Below are 23540 nucleotides of genomic sequence, written 5' to 3' on the forward strand. Positions count from 1 at the left end.
TGATGCGGGGCGCTGACGATCCGATGGCGATAGGGTTCGTTGCTTTTCTAGTCGTGCTGCGAGGGCTTGAGGAGTTGAGGCGCCGCACGGATTGGAGGTGGGGTGGGGCACGGAACTACGATTTATACCTTTGCCAGGGGCATGCGGAAGGCGGAGACGCTCGAGGATCGTTCGCAACCTCCATACAATGACAGGACAGATGCTTGGATCATCGTGATGGGATGCTGGGGTGGGCCGAATCGGCGTCGAGCGTACTGGCGTGTCCACGGTCTTACAACAGTACCGCTACAGGTCGGAGCACAGAGGAAGCTTGGAGACGCAGGGCCAAGTTGTGTGATATTGCTCGCAAGCGTGCTATGTACAGGAGCCCTCGCTCTAAGACGTTCGGTCTTGGGCGAAGCCTTTCGAGCAGGGGAACGGTAGCAATCTCAAGCGAGCGAAATAAGAGTGTTACAATTCTATGATCCAACAGTAAGAAATAAGAGTGAAGAGCGGTTTGATTCTCGGCGTCGAAGACATGGACGGGCGGAGTTAGAGGACATAGAAGACATCTACCTTCCGCGCCATCGCCCCAGAATCGTCCTTTTAACCAGTCAAATGGCCCGAGAAGTCGAACGCCGTTGGGGGCTCGAGAGCGATAAAACATGACAACCGACCGTAAAATAACAGGATGAGAAGACCACCATACCCAGGCCTCCCATGTTTCCATCCGCTCCCAATCTATTGTGACACGCGCTAGAACTCAAATCAGACAACCCTCCGACCCATTTTCGCACCTTTTCCCGTGATTGATTCAGAACGCCACTGTTAGAACAAGACATAATAGAACCCAACTTTTTCGCGTGTGCGGAATGCGTTCGAGGATCTATCATGGCAGCAACCGAAAGAAGACAGGACGAATGAAAAACAGAGCAATACAAAACAACGGAATAATACAAGGTTTGAAAGAGGAATTCGGACGGGGTGACAGAGACAACCATCATCTATCCCCTTTCCTCGAGCCGGTCCCACGATGACGACCAATTCGGTTCAGGCCGTTTCCACGGTCGATATCACTGTGATCCTCGATGTCGACGTCCATCATGTCGGTCTCTTCCTCGTCGGTATGCCCATGAGAAGAGGCATTGTAATCCTCGTCGTCATCATCTTCATAGTCGCTGACGAGCCCGGGATTGGATTCAACCGTATTTGGACTCAGATCAACTTCATCTTGGCGCGGCGAGTCAGGATCGTCGCCTGCTGCACGATCGGAATACGTGCCTGGACTCGCCAAGCGTGGACGAACACGATTCGAATTTTGTTCCTTTCCTCCATGATATGAAACGCCTCTAGTAGAAGCCGCAAGGGGCCGACGCGAGACCGTCTCCGGCGTGTCACTCCCCATTGTGCGGGACGCGGTTGGGGAGATAGCGACGCCTTTCTTGGACCCTTTACTGGCGTTCAACTTCGGTGGCACCCGTTTGACCTTGTTGGGGATCGAGACAACCTCCTGGCCCGCTTCGGCTTCATCTTCACTAGGTTCGTAAGATACCGAGTCCTCGTATCGGATGGTCGCGTCCGCGACGAATTTGCTCAAATCGCCAGAAAAGCCACGGTTCTTGAGAAGCGAGTTGAGATGGGGCGTCTGGTGAGAAGGCCGGAAGCTGGATAACGAGGATGACTCTGAAACCTTTCGGGTTTGCTTTGCGAATTTCTTGGGATCGGCGCGGAGTCCGTCGAGGACTTCTTGCATGAGCGTAGGCATGGGTGGACGGTTCGGTACGTTCTTGATCAGCGGGTGGACCAACGGCTTGTCAAGGTGGGTTATCGGTTTCGCTGCAGTCTCTTTTGGAGTTGCCATCAGGGGAGACGGCGTAGGCGCACCAGCGGCAACCGCCTCAGACTCGTCGATTTCCTTCCCGCAGGCGATTGCAGCGGCTTCATGACTTCGGAACCCATAGTGATGCTGGATTCGATAGTGATTAATGAACCCTTGCACATTCGCGAACTGATCCTTGAGACACTTGTTGCAGGCCAGTCGCACGAGCTTCCCATCCGCCTGTCGTCGGAAGACCAACGGATCCCTTGGCGGTCCGGTGGGAGTCTGATCTCCAGGGCCAAACGCTGACTTGGATCCGGTCGATTGCCGTGAGGGTCGAGAAAATCCAGAGAAGGCCATCTCTCCCCCACTCCCACGCGTGGTTCGTCCATCCACCGTCGATCTTCGAGTTTCGGAATCCCGAGCTGACAGGGGTTTCGGGATGTACTGCACAGGATGTGAATCGAAAGACGGGTCCTTGAGGAGCCACGCAGCGTAATGTCGAGAATACGGACCATCCGCAACACCCCATGGTGCAGGGAAAGATGGCCGAGTATGACCGGGCGGCGGTCGCAACGAGGGACCTTTGCCATCCGTCACACTCTCGGAAAATCCTTGAAGGCCTGGATATGGGATGATGCGACAGCGGCGGAGCTGTTCAAGCGCCGCCTGACATTTGGCCATCTCCTGGTCGATGCGACGGAGCTCCTCATGTTTCATCATGATCTCCAAGTCGAACTGCGCTTCAATAACCCGCTGTGCCTTTGTCATCTTGTCCACGTTGATGCCGTACGGCTCCGAATCGGCTGGACCATCTTGGGTCGCTTTGGTTTCGTCGATCGGGGTGGACGGTGTGGATTCGAGCGCATTCGAGCGCGACGAGCCCGAGTCAGTCGATTCGGCGCCTGCGACAGCTTGCTGAAGGGGAAGATTCGCTGCGTTCGGGGTGGATCCATCGGTCGCGCCGTTGACGTAGAGGCGTTGGAGAGGCGATGCGCCGTTTACACGCGATATGCCATCCATAGATCGATTCGTTGCACCCATCTTGGCCGCGCGATTCACATGCGCATGAGGCGACGGTCGAGAAGGTTTGCATTTCTTCAACACAGGACTGTCGCACCAGGAAGTCGCGCCGGGGCTGCTGCCGAGCTCGGATGCCTTGCGCTTGCCCTTGCTTATAAAGGGAATCTCGACGATCGGTTTCTGTCGCGGCTTCTGGTAGGCGAGAGCGTCGACGGCGGTGCGATCAACGGTCGGCTCCGTACTCCACGGAAGGCGGAAGATGGACTGCATCCTGTGATGCGACGAAGCGGAAGGAGCAGCGAGCGCGCAAGGCGATCATCTGCAAAAACAGGAAAGGGCCGATGGAGGCGGCGAGGATGTCACTGCAAGTTCCAGAGGGAGCCAGACAAGCACGCAGGGCAGGCGCGACCGAGGATTGCGCACAGGAGGGAGGCGCAAATGAGGCTCGGCAAAAGGCAAGAGACAGGCGCGGGTTTAGACAGCAGGAGGCAGCTGAGTGGCTGAGCCGCAGAATCGCTGGGTCGTCGTGGGAAGGGACGACCGATCGGAATGGAACGGCATGCGCGACCGACCGGCGAATGAGAAGCGGCAAAGGTGTTGGTTGGCGGACCAAACAAACACGAAATCCGCAATCTGCGTCACAAAGGTCCGAGCTGGCGTCGATGGGAAGGGCCTCAACTCAAGAGTTAGGCAATCTCAAGTTTCAACTCCAAGGCAACACATGTAAATGTAAAAGAGCGTGACGAAAGGTTTTTTCGAAAGGGCGGTGCAGTGGTGCAGAAATGCGCCACACTCACTCGCAGCGTGGATAGAATGAGAAGGAAGGGAGCCGATGGCGACTCTTCTCATGAAACAAGTGGACGTCAATGAGGCGACCGGGCGAGGGCCGAGGATGGACAGGTAGCAGGCACTCAGAAATCGGGTGAAGCAGCTACAGTGCTTGTGTGATGCTGATGAAGAGTGACCAACCGTCGGACCTGGACCTAGAAATGTCGAAGCGCCACACAAGCGCAACTCCAAGTGTGCAGGTGAATGTGTAGGCTGCGTCGCAAGTTGTAAAGGGAAGGAAGTGAAAAAGGGCCGTGGTGGCGAGTTAAGGTAATTAAGAGAATTTGAAGGGGAAAGATCCGGGGAGGTGAAGGGAAAAAGAAAGCAAGACCGTGAAAAAGGTACGGTTGCGGGAAGTGAAATGGTGATGCAGTGGTGAGTTGGTGAGTTTGGTGACTGATGGGAAGAGTTGGGGAGAAGGATGGGAGTGGAAAAGAAGGGGGAATCGGAGGAAAGAGGGATCAGGAATGGGGGTGGGCGACGGGCGTTGCGCGACGCGGCGACGGGGAACTGCAAAAGCCCAAATGAGAGTTATGTGATGTGAGGGAGCTGGACCAAAGCCCTGGACTCTTGGACGGACGGTTGGATGGTTGGACGGTTGGACGGTTGGACCGGAGCTCTGCTGGAGTGTGGAGTGCGTGGACGACGGTGCCAAGGTGTTCCAGGGGTGGATCGGGTTCACACTTCACAGGTTGCGAGTTGTGAGTTGCGTCTGAAGATGACACAGCCAATCCAAGATTCATGAATGAGAGCTTTCTGACAAGAAAGACAGGCACTAGAACTGTAAGCCGAAGTGTTGAACGGGGACCATCGGGGCGGGGGGTTATGGCCTATGGGTGCCTGTTCTGTGCGCCCCAGATCGAACTCTGCAAAAAACAATAACATGAAGCAAGTTCTCCTCAAGCACCAAGGGCCTAAAGCGTTCAAGTGCGCCCCCCCAAGTTAATATTCGCCTTAGCGGCTTAGCACCTCCTAAATTTCATTATTTTCATGTCTGGTAGCCAGCAGCCCGGAATATCAGAGCGCAGAGCCAAGAAAAATAATAATGCCACCAAATCAGGCTGCTTTGTCACGTACAGTTGACAAAGCTTTAAGCTACAACGTACAAGATGAGTTGCCTTCCCATCAAATCCGTCATGCGAGCGGAGATGCTATTTCATATTTGTCTCACCCCTATGCTTGTCGTACCAGGACTGTGTCCTTGGAGCGCCTGATGTTCCACCCAAAGTCCATCATGTTTGCTGTTCCATGATTGATCTCGACCTCCCATAATAGCATTGGAACCCAAACCTTGCCCTTTCATACATAGTAGAGGCTTATATTCCACCTTACATACTGTACAGTGTACTTATGTCATACGATAGTCCACGGCGATACTACCTGACTCGCGGCCATCAAACCGATTCAGAAAGGAAATTAAACATGATTGATCGAACCTCCTTGGCTGGCAATCACCATCCTATTCCGCAGCTCCCCGCAACTAACGTGAAGCGGATCAAGCGGTGCCGTTTGCGGGCCCTTTCACTTTGCCTTGTCCTACACGTCATTGACGGGATATACATACCAATCACGCTTCTATCCGAAAGGGACGATCGCGATGGCGACACATTCCCGAATAGCGACTTTCCCTGAATCTTAGCTGCTGAATCAGTCAGGCTCTGTCGGCCCTTATCTCTCTCTCACCTCATCCTCCGCGTCGTGCTTGTATTATTAGCTGCTTCTGTCATTCTCTCACTAGCCTCAGTTCTGAACTGGACTCTGCTGGAGCCTGGATGACACACCTGTGGATCTTTTTGCGGGGCAGTGGCAGCGCATGCCCCAACTGGAGCGGAAACACGATCGCGAGAATCGAAGCCTTTGCAGCTGTAAGTTTGGGCAGAATCACTGTACTCGTTCTATTTGAATGGCTACGTTGAGGAGCAATATGTAGTAGCTAAATTACCGGTAAGTACAGGCAGCTGGGTCTGGTATCAATTGTGGTGATGCACAAGATCCGGAAATTTTAAGTGAGATGAAATTGGAGGAGGCAAAAGAGCGATCAGTGATAAGATAAAGGCATCAAGGCATGAAGGCTTGTTTGCGTCTGTCACGTGCAATACCAGATGTCAACATATCCGTCATGTCTGATAATGGACGCTGTGCATACCTGTTAGATCATGTAGGCATATCTGACGGTCCTGGAAACCTTAAAGTTGTTTCGAGTGTGAGTTAGCCTAAAGGAATCGGTTCTGAAGGGCCAGAGGTCATGGAAAGGTTCAATTATTTCTGCCTCTCTAGTGCTTGATGTGCTTCCAAGTAGTGATTGATATCTCCTGAGAACAGACTGGTCCTTGGGATCCTTTAATATAAACTGTGGAGACATGTGCTGCACTTTGTAGCATCTCGAGTTGCTCTAGGCAACTACCGTCATCCAATCTCCTACGTCCGGAAGACCTCCTGTAGAGCATCGTATCCTGAACAGCAACCTCCGTGAGAAAATGGGATTTGCATCGGTAGTAAGCAGTGGCAAAGATGAACAATGAAGTCTTGACCACTATAATCAGGTTTGATTGGTTGTCTGCTTTCTATACGTGACCTTTTCGACGCCCACAGTTTCGACCCCATTCGCATCCTTCCGAAGTTGGTATACATAAAGGACAAGCACATCCCCTTGCACCTAGAACGATTTGTCAACAACAGCATCACAGCGTAGTCAACACTGCAACAGCATCATGCAGAAGTAGAACGTGGAAACTTACATCCATCAATACGAAACTCGGTGTTGGGTCCTCTTTCTCCGCCCACCATCCCGTCGTCATGGCACCTGTTGCACTCCCCGGGTTCACGAAGAACTTCCCTTCCAACTCGTAAGCCTCGAAGCGATGTGTACCGCCCCATAGGAGGATATCGACGTCCATCTGGCGCGCTGCAATCAGCAGGCTGTCCGGGTCGCCCTGCGGGATGATGGTGTGGCCATGCGTGAAACCGATGCGAAGCGAGCCATGCGTGACGACTTTGGAGAGTGCAAGGTTGGGTGCCTCGACATCGTAGTCGCCTTTGACGATGTGTAGCTCTGGGGCGATGCCGCGGAGGAAGTCGTAGGTTTCCTTGTCGGTCAGATTGCCCAGGCAGAGAATTTGGCCGATCTTGCCGGGCGCGAGGAGGCGTTTAAACTGGAGGGAAACGGATCGTCAATTCTGGAGGACATCATGCATGCTGCAATCGGTGGTGGTCCATACCTTTGACGGGATATCCTGCTCACGGGTCAGAAATTCCACTCAAGTGATGGGAGGGATGATACGCACAGCGGCCCGGTCTGGGATGAAGAGGTCACCTAGACATAGTACCAGTCTCGAAGACATGCCTGATTACGGCAGGGTCTCAAACGAATTGAGAGCGAAGTGGGGAGACTGGAGACGCCTTTGTTGAGTACAAGGCGTCGAAGATTTGATAGACCATCCGTCAGATCAGACCTCCATGTGTGAGCTCCTGCGGCTCCCATGTCAAGGTGAACGTGAAGCTGTCGAACCGCAGGGCAGAAGCCTCGCAGGGGTGGGCATGTGGCTTCGAGCTTGGCGGATAGGGTATACAGTACATGAGTCACGTGTGACGTGATTGAGTTTCCAGCAGGCTGGCTAATCGAGGCGAGGCGTCGCGAGGCCCTCGCCTCGCCTCGCCTCGTTCCTCGATCAACCCGTCGCGAGGCAGTCGGTATATCTTCGGATAATTAATAAGCGGGTTGGAAAGGTCTCGCTAGACCCATTTGGTCCTATTCTACCAATCTTTCATCATCTCAGTCCGTATCTTCTGGATGTGACCCAGATTCTATGGGATTTGGTGAGCTCATTAAACATTCCAGCTGGAGTCATGAATATTGAGGAGGTTTTGGTCAAATCCAAAGCCAATATATGTATAATATCAAGATTACTCTCAACGTATAGAATCGATATCAATATGTCGTCTTTACAGTCGTCTCTACCATCGTTTTCCTCCTCTTTTTCTGAGTATGCTCCTGACCCCGGCGGAATAGGAGATTTCACGCCTGATCCAGAGTTTCTCCGTGAATACGGTCTCTCCCTCGTGAAAGAGTATCATCGCTTATCTAGCCCGCGAAAGCGAAGCGTTGTATGGGACTGGGGATTCGTCGCTCGCAGAGTAGACGAGGAGGAAGATATTCCATATTGGGTCTGCTATATCTGTTGGCGAAGGGCTCGATCCAACCTCGATTTAAAGCTCTATAGGGTCGGCGCGACGTCGTCTGCACGAGACCATCTTATAAGAGATCACTCTTTCTTGAGCCGTGGATCACAGGTAATCCCTCCTGGATCTCGTGAATCGTGGGCTCTCCATCACCATTCTCTGCCTCTCCGGAATGGGCTCTTGAATGTCAATGCGGCGTATTTAAAATGGGTGATCCTCGACGGTATACCATTTCGCCAGGCCTCTTCTGTGGCACACAACGGATTGATGGAATCTTTGAGCGGTGGAGATCCACAGCTCAGAGTAAAGAACCACCAATCCGTATACAATAGGGTGGCCAAGGTATACGAAGAATGCCTTGTTCTTGTGTCCCATACACTTTCGCGTGCATCCAGCAAGATATCGTTGTCGTATGACATCTGGACGTCTGCGACCGATATACCCTTCTTTGGTATCGAGGCCCATTTCATCTCCGGCGGTGAAACACCACGCCAACGGAATACCCTCCTCACTGTGGAAGAGGTTCAAGGAGCTCATACAGGGCGAAATCTATCACGGATCATGAAAAACACCGTACAGGCGTATAAGATCAAGGAAAGGATCGCTTACTTGATGTCTGATAACGCAGATAATAACACCACGGCGGTAGAAGAGCTTGGAAATATTACTAATATCCCGGTCTCTGGAAAACGGTTACGATGCGCCTGTCATATCGTTAATTTGATATGCAAACAGCTATCTACCGACCATTTGGCTGGCACGGACAACGACGAGTCAGATGGCCTTCAATGTACGCAGGACAGTGGCATTCCTGGCCATCCAGGACAGAATCTTCGAAGTCCTACGCTTCCAACGAATGTCGATGTGGTCTCCGTTGAACGCCTCAAGTCTATCATTACCCATATCAAAAGTAGCTCGAAACGTGAGCAAGAGTTCTTGACGATCCAAACCACTATTTTAGAGGGTATGGTCGATCAATCTCAGCGACGTCGCGATCAGCCTCTCCGTATTATCCGTGAAAACCAGACACGGTGGAATACAAGATACGACTCGATTAGTCGTGCTCTCCGTTTACGCGCTACAATTGATCAGTACTGCGCAAGACACGCCTCTCTCCAGGGGCTTACAGGGGCTGATTGGGCTGTTCTAGAAGAGCTCCAAGCGATTTACCACCCCTTCCTTATTCGCTCCAAAATCCTAGAAAGTAACGCTGAGGATGGTGCTGAAGGAGCTCTTTTCGAATCTTACCTCGTTATCCACTTGATCGTGAAAGATTTAGTCTCTTTGATCGCGGAGATACCGAGGCGACCGGTTCTCCAGGAGCTCGCATCGCCTCTACAGAGAGCCCTCTCTAAGGCGATGAAATACCAACTTAAAATGAGGGACCCGCAGACTCCTGCGTATATGCTCGCGGTATTGCTTCATCCACGATATAAGAAAAGGTTCTTCGATCTCAAGGAACCGAAAAACCCTAGCACGGCTCAAGTCATTACTAAATTACGTGAGTCTGTCGCCACGTTACGGCAAGATATATCCGTCCCAGAGAGCTCTTCGTCAACGGATCATACCGTGCGGAGCGCCTACCAGGACTTCTTAGGTTCTTGGGGGCCTGGATTTGAACCACAGGAAATCTCCTCCGTGGATGAGGTTTCTGAATATCTCAACGAGCCTCAGGAGAAGATGAAGGCCCCTATGGAATGGTGGATTGCTAATCGTACGCGATTTCCAGCTCTCTATAGGATCGCTATGGACCTTTTTGCCACTCCAGCATCCGCCGCGGATATGGAGCGGATATGGTCCTCCTGTGGGCGACTCCTGGACACAGAGAGAGCCCGTATGAACGCGAAGACGTTGAGGAAGTTGGTGTGTCTACAGCATTGGTTTAGAAATGGTATTATTAGTGATCTTGATCTCGAGAAGATCGTCTTCTCACAAGCGAATCTAGCGGTGGATAATGACGACGACGAGGAGGAGGAGTCTAGCTAGGAGAATATAGTATGCGATCTTCACCACCACCGTCTTTACCATCCTCCTCACCGTGATATCGACCTCTGTATGGCATACAGGATTACGGAATTTCATCTTTGGTACGCTCAACCATGGTTCCAGCAGGCGTCGCGAGGCGGTTTAGTATGCAATCGAGGCGAGGCGAGGCGAGGCGCTTAGTCATCCCTCGCGACGCCTCGCGACGCCTCGATTAGCCAGCCTGGTTTCCAGAGCCCCAGCGCGGTTTTATGCCTCGGCGCCTGAGGACTGAATATCGGACCTCGCCAACACCCCGTCATGCTCTGTGCTGCTCATGGTCTACTCACTGTCGGCTGTCGACCAACAGTCCATACCTCCAATATAATAATGATTGAAGACTGCAAAAGAAAGAAGGCCTCGCGGAACCTCCCAACATAATTCCAGGTGTGAAAGAGTATTCCGCCTTCTCATGGGCGATATCCAGGCGTCCGATGCTTCCGTACCTCACAGTCCGACCCTCTCCTCCTCCCCTTGACAAATTGACCATAATATAAATGCTTAACTAAGTTAGTGCTACCTAAGATAAGCCGATCGATTCCCGTCATAAGTGGCTCTTTTGGTCCTTTCACAGTGATACAACTCGCGCGAATGGAAGAAACCAACTGAAAGTCCATCCCTGCGCAACATTGCGAAATCGGCCACCAGGAACCATACGCCATACAGTCATCAGAACCCCGACATCACCCCGCGGCTACAGTTAAGTTAGGGACCATGAGACCACTGTATCAGAGACTCAATTTCTTCAACATCTCTCGACAACGTGCCACCACCTTCCATTACTCCCCTCAATCGCCCATTGCTCGACGATATCAATCCACTACCTCCAAAACAGCCACAACGTTACCATCCAAAATGTCTTCGCAACCGCCCCATTCCACGTTACTGATCCCCGGACCGGTGGAGTTCGACGATGCCGTTCTCCAGTCCATGTCCCATTTCAGGTACACCAAGCCCCCCTTCGGTCACCTATACTGTGTCTAACAGTGTGCAGTGAATCTCATGTCGGCGCACCTTTCGTCGGCGTCTTTGGCGAAGCCCTGACGATGCTCCGCAAGCTGTTCCAAACCTCTGACCCCGCTTCCCAGCCCTTTATCATCTCTGGCTCAGGCACTCTCGGCTGGGACCAAGTGGCATCCAACCTGACGGAGCCGGGCGAGGATGCCCTGGTCCTCCACACCGGGTATTTCGGAGACTCGTTTGCCGACTGCTTCGAGACGTACGGCGTGCGCGCGACCCAGCTCAAGGCCGCGATTGGAGACCGGCCGCAGCTGGATGAGGTGGAGAAGGCGCTGAAGGAGCGAAAATACAAGGTCATCACGGTGACGCACGTCGATACGTCGACGGGGGTGCTAAGTGAACTCAAGAACCTGTCGGAGACGGTGCACAGGGTCAGCCCCGAGACGCTGGTGGTGGTGGATGGCGTGTGCAGTGTGGGATGCGAGGAGATTCGGTTCGACGATTGGGGAATTGATGTGGTTCTGACCGCCAGTCAAAAAGCCATCGGCTGCCCGGCGGGTTTGAGTATCCTCATGGCCTCCGGCCGCGCGATCGAGACGTTCAAGAACCGGAAATCTAGACCCTCCTCGTATTTTGGGTCCTGGAAGAATTGGCTGCCCGGTAAGTGGTTGACATCCGCCCCATGCGCTTTTGCTAACCTGCTTCAAAGTTATGCAAAATTACGAAGCCAAGAAGCCATCGTACTTCGCGACGCCGTCTCCCCAGCTCGTCCGCGCTCTGCACACGACGCTCACCCAGATCCTTTCCAAGCCGCTTGAGGACCGATATGCGGCACACGCGGCAGCATCCCGGAAGGTGAAGCAAGCGGTCGCCGATATGGGACTGAAGCAGATCGCATCCAAGCCGGAAAACCAGGCCAATGCGATGACCGCCATCTACCTTCCCGAAGGAGTCAAACCCACCGATGTGCTTCCCAAGCTCGGCCAAAAAGGTGTCGTCTTTGCCGGTGGTTTGCACAAGGAAATCGCTACGAGGTACATCCGATTCGGTCATATGGGCGTCAGTGTCACGGACCCGGACCGAACGGATATCGACCACGCTATCGAGGCGCTGAAGTCGAGTTTGTAGGACGTCAAATGGAAGCATAGCCATGTTCTATGTATAAGTGTGGGAATGCGTGATACATAAAAAGTGGTCGGTTTTCGGCGACTCCCGAAAGGGCTTCATTCTGGCATTATATAGGACGCCGTAGATATAGACGGGTTTATCCTCATACCTCGTACATGTCATTCAACACCCATCCCGACATCATGATATACAAACAATTCCCGCATTCAATGCTCCGGGACGGCAATGGCGTCCTTGCAAAGGATCACCACCTTCTTGAACAACCGCCGCCACTCCAGAGGGTCACCCTTTTTCTTCAGGAATCGGACCTCCAGCAGCTCATTGTTATATCGCTCCACCAAAATAGCTCCCGCCAGAGCCTGCTTCCGTCCGTCGATGGTCTTGACTTCGACGACGGCTCCACTGTCCGTGATTCGTTCCGTTGCCGGTATACCCAAGCGATGCATTGCCTCTTTAAGCAGAGGGAGAAGCAGCGTCAGGGATCGGGGCGAGACGAATCGAGTGAGGGAGAACGATGGCATGATGTCCTTGAAATGCCTCGCCTGCTGGGTCAGCGTCAAGGGGACGGCGGGCGTAGCGGTGAATTGCGACAGCGACGGATCTTCGGCTAGGTAGCTCAGGAGCGAATGCGAGATCGTGCCGCCGCTTCGGATATCGGTCGGCTGGCTGAGACTCACGCCCTCCTGGAAGTGAGGCACCCGTTCCCAGTCCAGTGACATCTCCCCGACCAGTGTCTCGGGCTGCGTCATGCTGATTTGTGGTTGGTCCATGTCCATGGCGTCCATTCGATGCGGTGTGAAAGTCGGCTTGGAGTCGAAGTCAATGTGTAAGGATTCGAGCATTTGCGTCGCCAGCACCACCGGATTCGCGATCCTCCCACGCGCGTCGAGGTAAGGGTTCCGCTCCGTGAACCAAGGATGGGTCCGGACCTCTTGCAGCGAGAAGCGTTGGGCACTGTCAAGCTTCAACATGCCTCTCAGTAAGGACGTGACCGAGGAGTCCAGTTTCGTCCATAGCTCGTCCGTCGTTCGTCCCTCCAATTTGACGAACTCCATGAACTCGTAACTGTTCATCGTCGGCTCATCCCACGGCGTGTTGCCGACCAGGAGGACAAACAATACGATTCCGCATGACCAGATGTCCACCTTATCGGCCTGGTACCCCGATTCTAGCTCGTTTCCTTTCTTGTTCGACCTCTGGGCCAGGACTTCCGGCGCGATGTAGGGCGGGCTTCCGCAAACCGTCGTACACCGCTTTTCGATATTCCGGTGCCGAAACAAAGTGGCTAGTCCAAAATCCGCGAGCTTCAGATTCCCCCCGCCGGACAGCAAGATATTCTCCGGTTTCAAGTCGCGATGCGCGATCCCCTTGTCGTGCATATAGCTGACCGCATTGATCAACTGGGTGAAGTACAGGTGTGCCACCCGGTCCCCCACGCCTTCATCAGCCTCGATCTTGTCGAACAGATCGCCGCCTTCAGCCAGCTCCATCTGGATCCATAGCCAGCTCGGATCGCCTCCGAAACCGATGCATTCTATGATGTTCTGGTGCTTCCCCAGGTGCTTGTGCAGGATGACTTCGTTTTCGAGCTTCTTTTGCGTCAATCGTCCGATTCGGAAGGCTTGTTCTTTATTGATAAATTTGACGGCGATGATGGGTTTTACGTCTTTGAGGGGACAGGCTTTTCGGATGCTACAAGAGTTCGGTTAGAAACGCGTTTTGATCCCCAAGTCTCAACGGGATCAACCTACAATGCGTATGCTCCTTGCCCAATAGTTCCAGAAACGAGGCGGAAGGGGAGGTTGATTGGTTCCTCGACTTGGCTCTGAAGATACATTAGAAGAATGTTAGAGATGTCATCGCAAGCGTTGCGTAACTTACTCCCAGGGGCGCCATTGAAGTACGTACTTACCGGTATTTGATACCATCGATGGAAGATAAACACAGGGCAAGTGGTTCGTGGTGGGGAGACGCGCCGACAAAGTCAACCGTTGACGCGGTCGTTGTGGCTATCGGGGGCTTTGGGGCCCTGGCTGGGGCGGATCTTTGCTGGGATTCGGGGGGTTGGTGCGCCACCCGCCCGCAATCCAGGGAGAGATCTTGATGCCACATCAGATGAAGTCTGGCTTCAGTTTGCGAATCTACAGATCGCCGGACAAAAATTTAGGGGAAAGATATCATAGCTTCACACGGTTGCACAAGGGTGCTGAAGGTTGCACAACATATTAATTTACAGCTACTGATAAGGAGGTACTTAACTACTTAAAGTAGCAGACTGCCCCTTCTGTCATTCATCAGGTGTAAAGCAGACCATGATAAACGTATCAGTCACGATCATGGTCTGGAGCAAAGCCATACTGCATACTATAGTAAGTACTGTAGATGGCAATTATATACCTGTATTCTTCTCGGTGGTCTCATGGTGTCTGTACATTAAACTAGATTGTGATTCAATGATACCTTCGTCGCTCGAAGGCCAGATGAACTCCTGGACCAACGCCTTGACACCACCACCGCCACCACCAAGTACAAAGTAAAGTACCACTACTATCCATACATGCCTTTAGGCACGTCATATGCACATCCGAGGTCCAATTATTACAGTACATCCCGATATCCAAACTCTTGATGGGTTCCTTTCCCCCTGGGAATGTGGGAAGGGTATGCAGAGAGATGATGCATTTAAAACACTGCCAGTTATCCATCATAGGTCAGTCATCTCCTAGTAAGTTCGTGCAACCTCCGACAGCTCTTCATATCGAACTGCCGCGCTCTCTGCATCTTCTCTTCATCCTGGAAGAACCAGCCTTGCGCATCCTGCACCAACCGCTCCCGCTGCTGCGTCTCGATGTTGCACTCGGAGTGCAGCTTACCCACGTAGCGCGTCTCGGCATGCTTATCCAGGTCCCGCCATTGCCGCCGGCCAAAGTCTTGAACATCTCGAGGATTGACGTAATACGGAACCTTTAGGTTCGACGAAGTGTGCTGCATCGTATAGGGTGGGGAGACAGAGTCGAAGCGAACTTGCGGGCCTGATGGTTCGGAGTTCCCGCTAAAAATGGAGGAAAGGAGGGGGAGGACGAAGAGGAAGAGAAGAGGGAGGAGAGACGTGAGGGTGCTGTAGGCGCTGGGTGCGGGTTCGTTCTGAGCTCCATTCGCACGCCGCCGAGGTCTTCCATTATTGAACTGATGGACTCGGATCCCCGGTCCTCCTCCCATGTTGAAACTGAAAACGGGGCCGTCGAAAAAGTCGCCTCCTGGAACTTTTGGTAAGCGGGGGTTATAATTTGATAGGGGTGCGATATGCACATACCGAATCCTCCGCCGCCAAATGCGCCACCGCCGCCGAAGAACTGCCTGAACATTTCCTCCGGTGATATCTCCTCCTCGAACATGGAGCCGCCTCCGCGTGCGCCTGGTGATCGCGCGAACCCGCTAAAGGGGGACGTCGCTGGGCCGCCGCCGCCTCCGAATCTGCTGTCGGGATCCCCGCCGAACTTGTCATATTTGGTCTTCTTGTCTGGATCGGATAGGACTTGAAATGCCCTTGAGACCACTGCGAAAGCATCAGTCAGCTTGGACGACTTCCTTATCGGAGACGATTGCCAATACTCACTTTTGAAAGCCTCATCCGCGCCATCGTAGCCGTTCTTGTCGGGGTGAGTTAGTAAACTTAACTTCCGGTAGGCTTTCTTAATATCCGAGTCCGAACACGACGCGCGGACTTCCTCCAGCCCCAAGATATCGTAATATCCTGTTGCTGCACATTTCCGGACTCTTATGACGGCGGTCTTCTGCTCCGCGGTAAATGCCCTCCCGGCGCTGCCATCGTGATGTGCTCGGTGCTTTGCGTCGCCATTCGGAGTCGCATTCGACCCGGTGGCCTTTCCCGACATTACTAGCGGCGACCCTGGAAGTTATAGCCCGCTACAAACGCTCGGGAGTTCGAAGATTGCGTTTGATAATCGGTTGGGAACGGAAGTCGAGGCGCTGGTGCAAGGTACGGAATCGAATCGTGGGCTTTAAAGACAGTTGTCCATATGGCATAAGAGGGGTGGACACAGGGTTTGCGGGTCGGGGTGTGGTGATAAGTCCTTTTCGGAGTTATGGATGAGTCCAGATTGCATATCGCAATGAGGATTGTTCGTCAGTTGTTGTCACTCCAGTCCAACGTTGCGCCACCTAACACTCCTAGTCCACAGATCTTAGTTCTCGAAGACAGGACACCGAATTGATGGTTATGTCAGCATATTTTCCTTGTTATCGGTATCAAATCCCTGTCTGTTAGTCCAGAATGGCTTCCACACGTGAGACCTAACCCTGACGGTGATAGCGTGTATTGAATTTCGTAGGGAATCACCATCCATATTGAATGCTGAGTAAGTACTCAATTCGTTCGACTTCACTTCAACGTGTTGCTGTCAAAACGTCTCCGTTCGCTAGAATTAACAGGATCGCCATCATGTCTAAAGCTCCATCGTCAGAGGATACAAAGACCAATGTTTTTGAGTATGCGAGGAAATGGGGTGGTACGTCGACGGCTATTTCGCCCTCACCAATGACCTGGAGCTCATTCGTGTGTAGAAAACCCATTGCCTCCCACTGTGCTGGCAACTCTGATCACAGCTCAACACGCTCGACCTCTGCAAAAACTTCCTATGGTCTTCGCTCCCCTATTTCTGTTCACCTCGTACATGAACCTAGGTGGTTACAAAACGGAGGCCGCAGGAACGTCAGCCGCATGGAGCGCCCTCTATATGCTCCTAGCCAGCCGACGCAAACAAGTACGAACCACGCTCTCCCATTCGGATGGTGTGTATCACCTGCTTACTTATACACACTGTAGAGTATTAAATCGACCTTCTCTGTAAGAGGAGTCGTAAGAGGGGCGACCATGGCCACATGCGCGGTGCAAGTCGCCGGAGGTGCACTGGCATATCTTACTTGAATCTGCAAATTCCAAGTCAATAGAGCACCAGTCACCCACTGGGGATTCACTCGCTCCCGTTTACACCGTCCTTTTGCTTTTAATATCTTCAGACGGGTCGATTGATACCCTTCTCCTTGTCCACAAAAGTTTTATGCCGATTGCTACGTCAATGCTCCGTACGCTGCCCGTATATACGCTGAGCTTCGTTTGGAGTCAATGGAGTATGGTCATGTCTTCACGCAGACTGGTTCCGGTCGTTGAGATTCCACGCTTTTTCTACAACTTTTTTTGCATGAACTCTCGACCCCGAGGATATAGCTGCTCTCGTGCTCGTGGAGATCGCCTGTTGCTGCACTGGAACAGCACCGTGCTTGTGTGGGCGGCGAAGAAGGTCCCCGTCAGCGAATGCGTCGTCTCAGGGCACGAATGGTATGCGAATGGATGGATCAAATACCTGTTATTATCGAACAGTCCAAGCTGTGCTGGGCCGATCCGGTTTCGAACGGTGCCAGTGACAAAAAGGCAGAATTTACCCTCGAACAGAGAAAGATCGCATTCTTATGAGGCAGATGCTTTGTCCCCTAAATTGTTCCAAATACTCCAAATATATAACTAATACTACCGAGTACTACTCGAAGGCTACGGTTGACGTGATTAGTGCCACCATTTTACTATATATCATGGGTCCGAGACTGGGTAGTGTTGCCAAGCTGAACGCCTTTCTAGTTCATGGAGGCAGCGTTCAAAGCGAAACGAAAAAAAGTGCGGGTCTCTAAGCAGATGTCTGGATGCATTGGATTCGATAAAGACCATTCAGATGGCCATCATTATTTGCAGTTTAATTTATCGAGATCAAGCTACCATCCGACATCCTCTACCCAAACCAACTCGCTCCTTTGGAGCCCTTCACTCGTGGCTCCAAGATGCTGGGATCCGGACATGTCTTCCAACTGGCCGAAAGGGTTCTACAAATATGCCGGATCGTGAACGGATTTAACCAGTACTGAGTGTTGGTGAGATGTCGAACCTGGACGTTACCCTACCTGTACCGTCCCTGTAGTTTAGGAACACATGACCTTGATGTGCGATAGGAGACCTAGGCGAAGTTCCCTTCAGCGTATCCTGAACTAGTTAAATGCGGGCTGCTGATATCTCCATGGCGAAACAATTGGCAGGCTCTAATCAGAATTTTGAAACACTTTCCAACTGGGGAGCCATGGTGGTTGCATCCTTCTTCAACAATCGATGGCGTGGTGACTGGTGTGTCCTACATGACTATGCTGAGTGACAGTCGTTTAAGACATAAAGTCATATGATACAGGAATACGGGCCACGCATGTGTTCGCACAATGCGTTCTGATATAAAATAGCGAGCATACAAGCCATTCTGAATCATGATCCAACCGACAAAATGTGTAACTACGTGCACTTCGCTCACGGCACGTGTGGGAAAGAGGACTACCGGTGGAGGTACTGTGAGGGCTCCTCACCAGCCAGTCACGATTCTAGGCACAGTCGTGTACGATGCAGCACTGTTGGAGAGGAAGAATTCGAATTGAAGCCATGTCATGCTGGAGCATGCAGAGCATGCAGGAGGGTCGAGAGACAGCGCGGAATGTCAAGCTGGGCTCGCCTGGTGGATCGGCTCTTCTGACGTAGGCGAATACCTGGTGCAGATGAACGCTGAACCTTCACGCTAACCATGAATGCTCGTTTAGATATCGCATCTGCTTGTGATAGCACAGAGGCAGTCTATATTCTGAAAGCCAACGCAGCATGCCCCCACCTACTCGCCTGAAATGCGGAACGACCCTGGAAACCTCCCTTTTCCGAGGCAGAAGCATTGGCCGACATGCGGAATCCCAGCATTGGCTAGCTAAGATGTGTCCATCGGCTCACCCTCCCCTGGAACAGCAGCGGCCAACTTTTGCTGCAGTTTCTCCTGCTTGAATGCCTCGATCCGAGCGATCATCTCAGTGTCCGGAAGGACGTCTTCGATCTTCAACGGTGTCCGATTGAAAGGGTCGTGTGGATCACTCAGCAAATGGCTCCGAATAGTGCTGCGATCGATCGTGACGCGACTCGTCGGCAATATCACGGGATCCTCCATCAGCGTGTAGACAAGGGGATCCAAGAACTCGTCGGGGATTTCTCCCAAGTCTTCCTCCGCTTGCTGGTCCGCTTGTTTCGCGACCTGGACCTTGGCGGCCAGGTCCTCCCACTTCTGCAGGTCCTCTTGCGACTTGTAGCTAAACCGCTTCATGATATTCGCCGCTTGGATGAAGTTCTGCGGCTTGTAGGATCGGCCGTCGCGGGCGATGGCGGTGATGAAGTTCGGCCTTTCGCGCAAGTTCAGGTATACGTCGAATATATCGGCTAGCAGGTCTTTGGGCCGGAAGCCGTATTCGGCCGGGTTGTCGACCTTGAGATTGGTTTGTTTGGGGCCGACGAGGGCATCAAGATTGTAATCAAGCATATCTGCTAGTCGCTGAACAATTTCCGGCATTGTAAAAGACTTAGCTAAAGTTTCGGTGAAGAGTGTGAGCATGGAGACCGTCTCATTGGTCAATTGCATGTATCCCTTCGCTCTGCCTTGCGCGGAAGAAAGGGCTTCTTCTTTCTCCCTTCTTGTATTCTCGTCCATACCAGTGTTCCCTGGTTGGTTCAGTTCTCGTTGTAGGTCGTGTATGGTAGTGAAGGCGTTGAACGACTCATCGAGGACGAAGGTGACGTCGTTCAACAGGAGATTAACAAACCGCACGAAAAAGTCTAGATTGACCCTGCGAAACGAAGGTTAGAATGGTTCCCGCACGCTGGTGATGAATACTTACTTGGCTTCGGTCCCAAGGTTGTCCCGATAGATGGTGTTTGACCAGACAGATTTGATGATCTGAAAGATCTCGTACCGAATGTTGAATTTGTCAAAGAATTGCGTATGAGCTCCGGTACTTTCCACTTCAATAAAGAACTGCATGAGCGCATGGAGGAGGTGCTTCAAGGCGAACGGCGACCCAATGAGAAGGTCCCCTAGGACTCCTTTAGGGCGACCCCTGAACCCGAAGGTACCGTGGAACAAGATACTGACCAGGCCCGCTTTGAGATAAGGGTTTTTGATGTATTCGGAGCTGCGGAGAAAAGTGATGCAGATCACCATGAGCTCTTCACACTGTGTTGAGGTGATGATGTGAGGCATGGTCCGGGTGATGAACTTGAAGTTATCCACGATCACCTCCAAGAAGTATTCGGGTAAACACTCGAACACTTCGGGGACGTCCTCCGGGAGCGGGAGTTCCAATGGTTTGGTCGGATAACTGCAAGTCGGGGACGCCAGCCGAATTAGGAAAACAATGACATATCGCATGAACTGCATCGAACGAGCCTGGGTGAGTTCATCGAGAAGCACACCCTGATGAGCGCGGAATACGGAGTAGCCTCGCTCGATCTGGTCCTTGTACTTCTTCAGTGCCGCTTCGAACAGCCGCAACTGCCCAGGATTATGGGTGTATTTGTGCCTTTCGGTTTCGAACTTCTCTACCATCTTTTCCATGCGCTGCAAGTCCTTTTGGTGATCTGATAGCTTCGAGCTCACGGCTTCCATCCCATAGCGATGAGCCGCGACAGTGAGGAAGAACAGCTCGGAAATGAAGTTAGACGTGCCTTCGACTTGCTCCGTATAGAATTCGTCCGACTTCTTTTGATCTGCGTTGAACTTCGTCTCGTCGCTGATGTCGAGCCGAGGTGATCGTCGGAAATACGCCACGTCGATTCTATCAATCTTCGAGAACGTAGCGTCCATGAAAGGCTCGCACAATCGATCCAGAATGACCGTCACATTGACCATAAACGGATCCGTTGCAACAGCCGCAGGGTCGACTTGTATGGCTCTTCGCTTATGGTTGAGGTTGACCGTCATGGCGAGCCAGTCCAGCATTCGCTCCCGCGGCTCCTTGGATGCCTTGATGATGAAGTTCGCGATATCGAATAACTCGTCCTGGTGGGTCTGAAGGGTCATGCGCAAGGCGCGTTGCGCCTCCAGGATCTGATTCTCCGGCTTGTTCCGCGATCCATTAAAATAGTTCTCGGCGACGTCTCCAGAAAGGGGAGAGAGGCGGAAGAACGGGCCGAGTAACGTATCTGTTTCGATTGTGGATGCTGTGATGCTGGAGGGGAGGAACTGTGGTGACTTCGTCATAGCATCGACGACGAGGGGATAACGGACCAGGTTCCGGATCGCTAACATATATGGCTTGTAGTTGTCGTTCATGGAGAGCTTCTTCAGTTTCTCACTGAGTTGCTCGACCGCAGCTAGCAGAGCATCTTTGATACTATCGTCCTCTTTGAACCGCAACGACGCCTCGGTAAGGAAGTCATGACAGATGCCTGAGTCACACTCGGGGTCGACAAGAAGATGCTCGATGAGCGGGCTCGTTTCGGGGGTATCCCGGCCGAACATCTCCGGCATCGTGATGGCAAAGATGCAATAGCTCATACACAGCCGCCTGGCTTCTTTGATCACGGCGAATTTGGGGTCGTTGGGACCCAACGAACTCATGCTCCTCCACTGCCGCGACACTCGTTTCCAGCATCCAAGCAAGTAGTTGAACGGCTCTTCTTTGGAAAGATTGGAGGCCGCCTCCACAATCGCTCCATCCAATACCCCGACGCTGACCCTCAGCGGCTCACCCTGTTCTTCTAAATCAGCCTTCACTCCTTCGACAAAGTGTAGCCTCTGCCCGAGTCCGTCCGCCGTGTTCTGTCCTTTCACCGTGAGCCGGAAGATGCTGCTCAGTGTCCGGTCTTCCCATGTCTCGAGATTTTCTCTCTCGCCTTGCCGCGAAGCCGGCTGCTTGTTGCCCTGCGGTGTGTGTTGTGGAGTGGTGCTGTTGGGTGTCTGCGGTGTGGAAATCGGCTTCGTAGGCGTTGGTGTTTCCGGTTTCATGCTCAGCGGCGCAACCGAGTCTCCTTTCGGCGCTGACATCGCGGCACGAGGCCCTGATGGCTCGACTGGCGGTGTCCGCGTAGGTTGCTGTTGTGGCGGCTGCGAAGACAGGTTGTCCTCTACCTTCGGCACTCCAGAGGGAGGCGCTTCAACTTGCGAAACGTCGCTTGTTGAGGGAGTGACGTTCGAGCCTGTAAACCGTCCTCCACCTAGTTTGGCCAGGCGTTTATTTCGGATCTGTCCAGCAGCATTAGAGGTCTGGTCGCAGTATGCGGATAGCGGAAATGCCCCTCACCTTCTCCGCATCGGACTGCGCGTCTCCCATGGTGACTATGCTTATAAATCACACCAGTAAAGAGCGGCTGTGGTGTGGGAACGCTGGGACCTGTGGAATCCCAAAGAAGAACAGTTGTGTGGTGGTGGGATGTGTAGAAAGGAAGTCCCGAAGTATGGGAGACGCAAGTAGCTCTCGGTGTATGGTGTGGTTGTAGACAGAATGACGGCAAGGTCAGCGGTGAAATAGTTCATGGGTTTGGACCTCGCAACCAAACACTCATGTGGGTTTATAGGCAGACACCGCACTAGAATTCGGAATTCTCTGGCGACACAGCCTTTATCGATAATAATGAGGGACAGTGTGGTGATGAATTATCGACATGTGTTTCTGTGTTGAGAGATGGGTAGCTTTCTGGACAGGGCGACGACTTAACGTTTGATATGGCCGTCATAAGTGTAGCACGGTATTTTTTAAGTCATCAAATAAGCCTTATCAAATACCTATTAGAGGGCAGATTGCGATTTTTGAGTTTTTTGATTGCGTAGAGAATGTATCTGTCTTTATCCTCCGTACTTAGATATGCTTTGCTAAAGCTCGTGTATGCGTCATACTAGAGTGCCAGGACTGGGGAAATACATCAACACCTAGAGCGAGAAGTAGTGTTGATGTGTTTCTACCGGATGCCGTCGTCAGGGGCACAACACTACAGGCCTTTCGGAGGGTGGTAACATTCATTCGGTATGTGCATTCACGATAAGTCACACTCGGATGTTCGCCAGGTGCCTAAGAGTCATCAGGTTATATCACCGGCACGTACAGTGGCATCAATCCAAATGTACGATTGAACGCTATAGAAAGGGGTGGGGGGATGGAACTATTACATGGTGAGCACGCGTGGATCTAGTCCCTTGACGTGAGGATAGGAAATGGAGGAAACATGAACTGAGCACCGAAGCAGCCCTGAGGGAGTAAGACAGCAGCAGATGGGGAAGGGAATGAGGAAGGGGACGGAGCGTTGTGTGACCGCAGGAATGTGTGCAAGAGCAAGTGTAAAACCACCTATGGCTCGCTCTCCATGGCACATTCCCATTCATAAAATTGGGCACTTTCATCGGTAGCTGGGCGACGTCGAAAGGCAGTCAGCAGTTCCATTCACTCGGAAGTCGCTACACACAATCGCGGTCAGAATCAGAAGGATTCTCGCAGATGTAAAGCCCATGTGGAAGGCAGAAGAAGCTTGAGTTGATTTTCAGCCTGGCAGAACCGCCATCTCGCATACACGCTGAGGCTCTGGACGTCCAAATCCACCTTGACCACGCCAGCAGAAACCTCCAAATGCCGTCTCATGAATGCTGGACGAGAACCCACGTGCTTGAAAACGCCCCATCCCCACAGCCAAGAGCTCTAACGCGTTAAGGGGGTCGGAAGTTGGTGGAGAAGGCAAGTTGATGGGGAA

At 52.4% G+C, this 23540-nt stretch overlaps 8 protein-coding genes across 8 annotated transcripts; 3 read left to right on the forward strand and 5 right to left on the reverse strand.

Annotated features, from left to right (window-relative positions):
• Positions 1-979: 979 nt before the first annotated feature.
• Positions 980-3091, reverse strand: P152DRAFT_393424 (uncharacterized protein; the record flags this gene model as incomplete). Its single annotated transcript, XM_033676199.1, has 3 exons — positions 980-1328; positions 1428-2733; positions 2839-3091. The coding sequence occupies 3 exons, from the start codon at positions 3089-3091 to the stop codon at positions 980-982; spliced, it is 1908 nt and encodes a 635-aa protein (XP_033536130.1).
• Positions 3092-5785: 2694 nt separating this feature from the next.
• P152DRAFT_456753 (retrograde transporter) lies at positions 5786-7019 on the reverse strand. The gene is made up of 4 exons (XM_033679079.1): positions 6934-7019; positions 6868-6882; positions 6388-6801; positions 5786-6305 (listed from the first exon to the last, which is right to left on the reverse strand). The coding sequence occupies exons 1-4, from the start codon at positions 6988-6990 to the stop codon at positions 6189-6191; spliced, it is 603 nt and encodes a 200-aa protein (XP_033536131.1). The 5' UTR covers positions 6991-7019; the 3' UTR covers positions 5786-6188.
• A 3686-nt stretch (positions 7020-10705) lies between these two features.
• Positions 10706-11938, forward strand: P152DRAFT_472257 (PLP-dependent transferase; the record flags this gene model as incomplete). The annotated part of the gene is made up of 3 exons (XM_033681142.1): positions 10706-10794; positions 10845-11470; positions 11520-11938. 3 exons carry the CDS (start codon positions 10706-10708, stop codon positions 11936-11938), a joined length of 1134 nt encoding a protein of 377 aa, XP_033536132.1.
• Positions 11887-14012, reverse strand: P152DRAFT_275871 (serine/threonine protein kinase). The gene is made up of 2 exons (XM_033674889.1): positions 13690-14012; positions 11887-13630 (listed from the first exon to the last, which is right to left on the reverse strand). The coding sequence occupies exons 1-2, from the start codon at positions 13773-13775 to the stop codon at positions 12145-12147; spliced, it is 1572 nt and encodes a 523-aa protein (XP_033536133.1). The 5' UTR covers positions 13776-14012; the 3' UTR covers positions 11887-12144.
• Positions 14013-14173: 161 nt separating this feature from the next.
• On the reverse strand, positions 14174-16116 carry P152DRAFT_456757 (molecular chaperone). Its single transcript, XM_033679080.1, has 3 exons — positions 15555-16116; positions 15252-15494; positions 14174-15195 (listed from the first exon to the last, which is right to left on the reverse strand). Exons 1-3 carry the CDS (start codon positions 15832-15834, stop codon positions 14654-14656), a joined length of 1065 nt encoding a protein of 354 aa, XP_033536134.1. The 5' UTR covers positions 15835-16116; the 3' UTR covers positions 14174-14653.
• Positions 16117-16400: 284 nt separating this feature from the next.
• Positions 16401-16886, forward strand: P152DRAFT_447854 (uncharacterized protein; the record flags this gene model as incomplete). The annotated part of the gene is made up of 3 exons (XM_033678013.1): positions 16401-16467; positions 16523-16722; positions 16785-16886. 3 exons carry the CDS (start codon positions 16401-16403, stop codon positions 16884-16886), a joined length of 369 nt encoding a protein of 122 aa, XP_033536135.1.
• Positions 16821-17585, forward strand: P152DRAFT_275908 (uncharacterized protein). Its single transcript, XM_033674890.1, has one exon. It carries the CDS (start codon positions 17020-17022, stop codon positions 17482-17484), a length of 465 nt encoding a protein of 154 aa, XP_033536136.1. The 5' UTR covers positions 16821-17019; the 3' UTR covers positions 17485-17585.
• Positions 17586-18387: 802 nt separating this feature from the next.
• On the reverse strand, positions 18388-22466 carry P152DRAFT_432509 (uncharacterized protein). The gene is made up of 3 exons (XM_033677440.1): positions 22103-22466; positions 19700-22044; positions 18388-19648 (listed from the first exon to the last, which is right to left on the reverse strand). Exons 1-3 carry the CDS (start codon positions 22130-22132, stop codon positions 18745-18747), a joined length of 3279 nt encoding a protein of 1092 aa, XP_033536137.1. The 5' UTR covers positions 22133-22466; the 3' UTR covers positions 18388-18744.
• Positions 22467-23540: the final 1074 nt, after the last annotated feature.

The sequence above is a fragment of the Eremomyces bilateralis genome (genome assembly GCF_010015585.1).
Source record: "Eremomyces bilateralis CBS 781.70 unplaced genomic scaffold P152scaffold_5, whole genome shotgun sequence".
NCBI classification, from domain to species: domain Eukaryota; kingdom Fungi; phylum Ascomycota; class Dothideomycetes; order Eremomycetales; family Eremomycetaceae; genus Eremomyces; species Eremomyces bilateralis.

What these genes read in the sequence shown, in the direction of transcription:
- P152DRAFT_456753 (XM_033679079.1), bottom strand. Translation starts at nt 6,990, where the DNA reads ATGTCTTCGAGACTGGTACTATGTCTAGGTGACCTCTTCATCCCAGAC. An exon ending in CGAGTTTCGTATTGATGGAT is followed by an intron (nt 6,306 to 6,387) that starts GTAAGTTTCCAC and finishes AAATCGTTCTAG; the next exon opens with GTGCAAGGGGATGTGCTTGT.
- P152DRAFT_275871 (XM_033674889.1), bottom strand. Translation starts at nt 13,775, where the DNA reads ATGTATCTTCAGAGCCAAGTCGAGGAACCAATCAACCTCCCCTTCCGC. An exon ending in GGGCAAGGAGCATACGCATT is followed by an intron (nt 13,631 to 13,689) that starts GTAGGTTGATCC and finishes GAACTCTTGTAG; the next exon opens with CATCCGAAAAGCCTGTCCCC.
- P152DRAFT_456757 (XM_033679080.1), bottom strand. Translation starts at nt 15,834, where the DNA reads ATGTCGGGAAAGGCCACCGGGTCGAATGCGACTCCGAATGGCGACGCA. An exon ending in CGCGGATGAGGCTTTCAAAA is followed by an intron (nt 15,495 to 15,554) that starts GTGAGTATTGGC and finishes ATGCTTTCGCAG; the next exon opens with TGGTCTCAAGGGCATTTCAA. An exon ending in ATTTGGCGGCGGAGGATTCG is followed by an intron (nt 15,196 to 15,251) that starts GTATGTGCATAT and finishes CAAAAGTTCCAG; the next exon opens with GAGGCGACTTTTTCGACGGC.
- P152DRAFT_275908 (XM_033674890.1), top strand. Translation starts at nt 17,020, where the DNA reads ATGCCGATTGCTACGTCAATGCTCCGTACGCTGCCCGTATATACGCTG.
- P152DRAFT_432509 (XM_033677440.1), bottom strand. Translation starts at nt 22,132, where the DNA reads ATGGGAGACGCGCAGTCCGATGCGGAGAAG. An exon ending in CGCAGTCCGATGCGGAGAAG is followed by an intron (nt 22,045 to 22,102) that starts GTGAGGGGCATT and finishes GCTGCTGGACAG; the next exon opens with ATCCGAAATAAACGCCTGGC. An exon ending in AACCTTGGGACCGAAGCCAA is followed by an intron (nt 19,649 to 19,699) that starts GTAAGTATTCAT and finishes TTCGTTTCGCAG; the next exon opens with GGTCAATCTAGACTTTTTCG.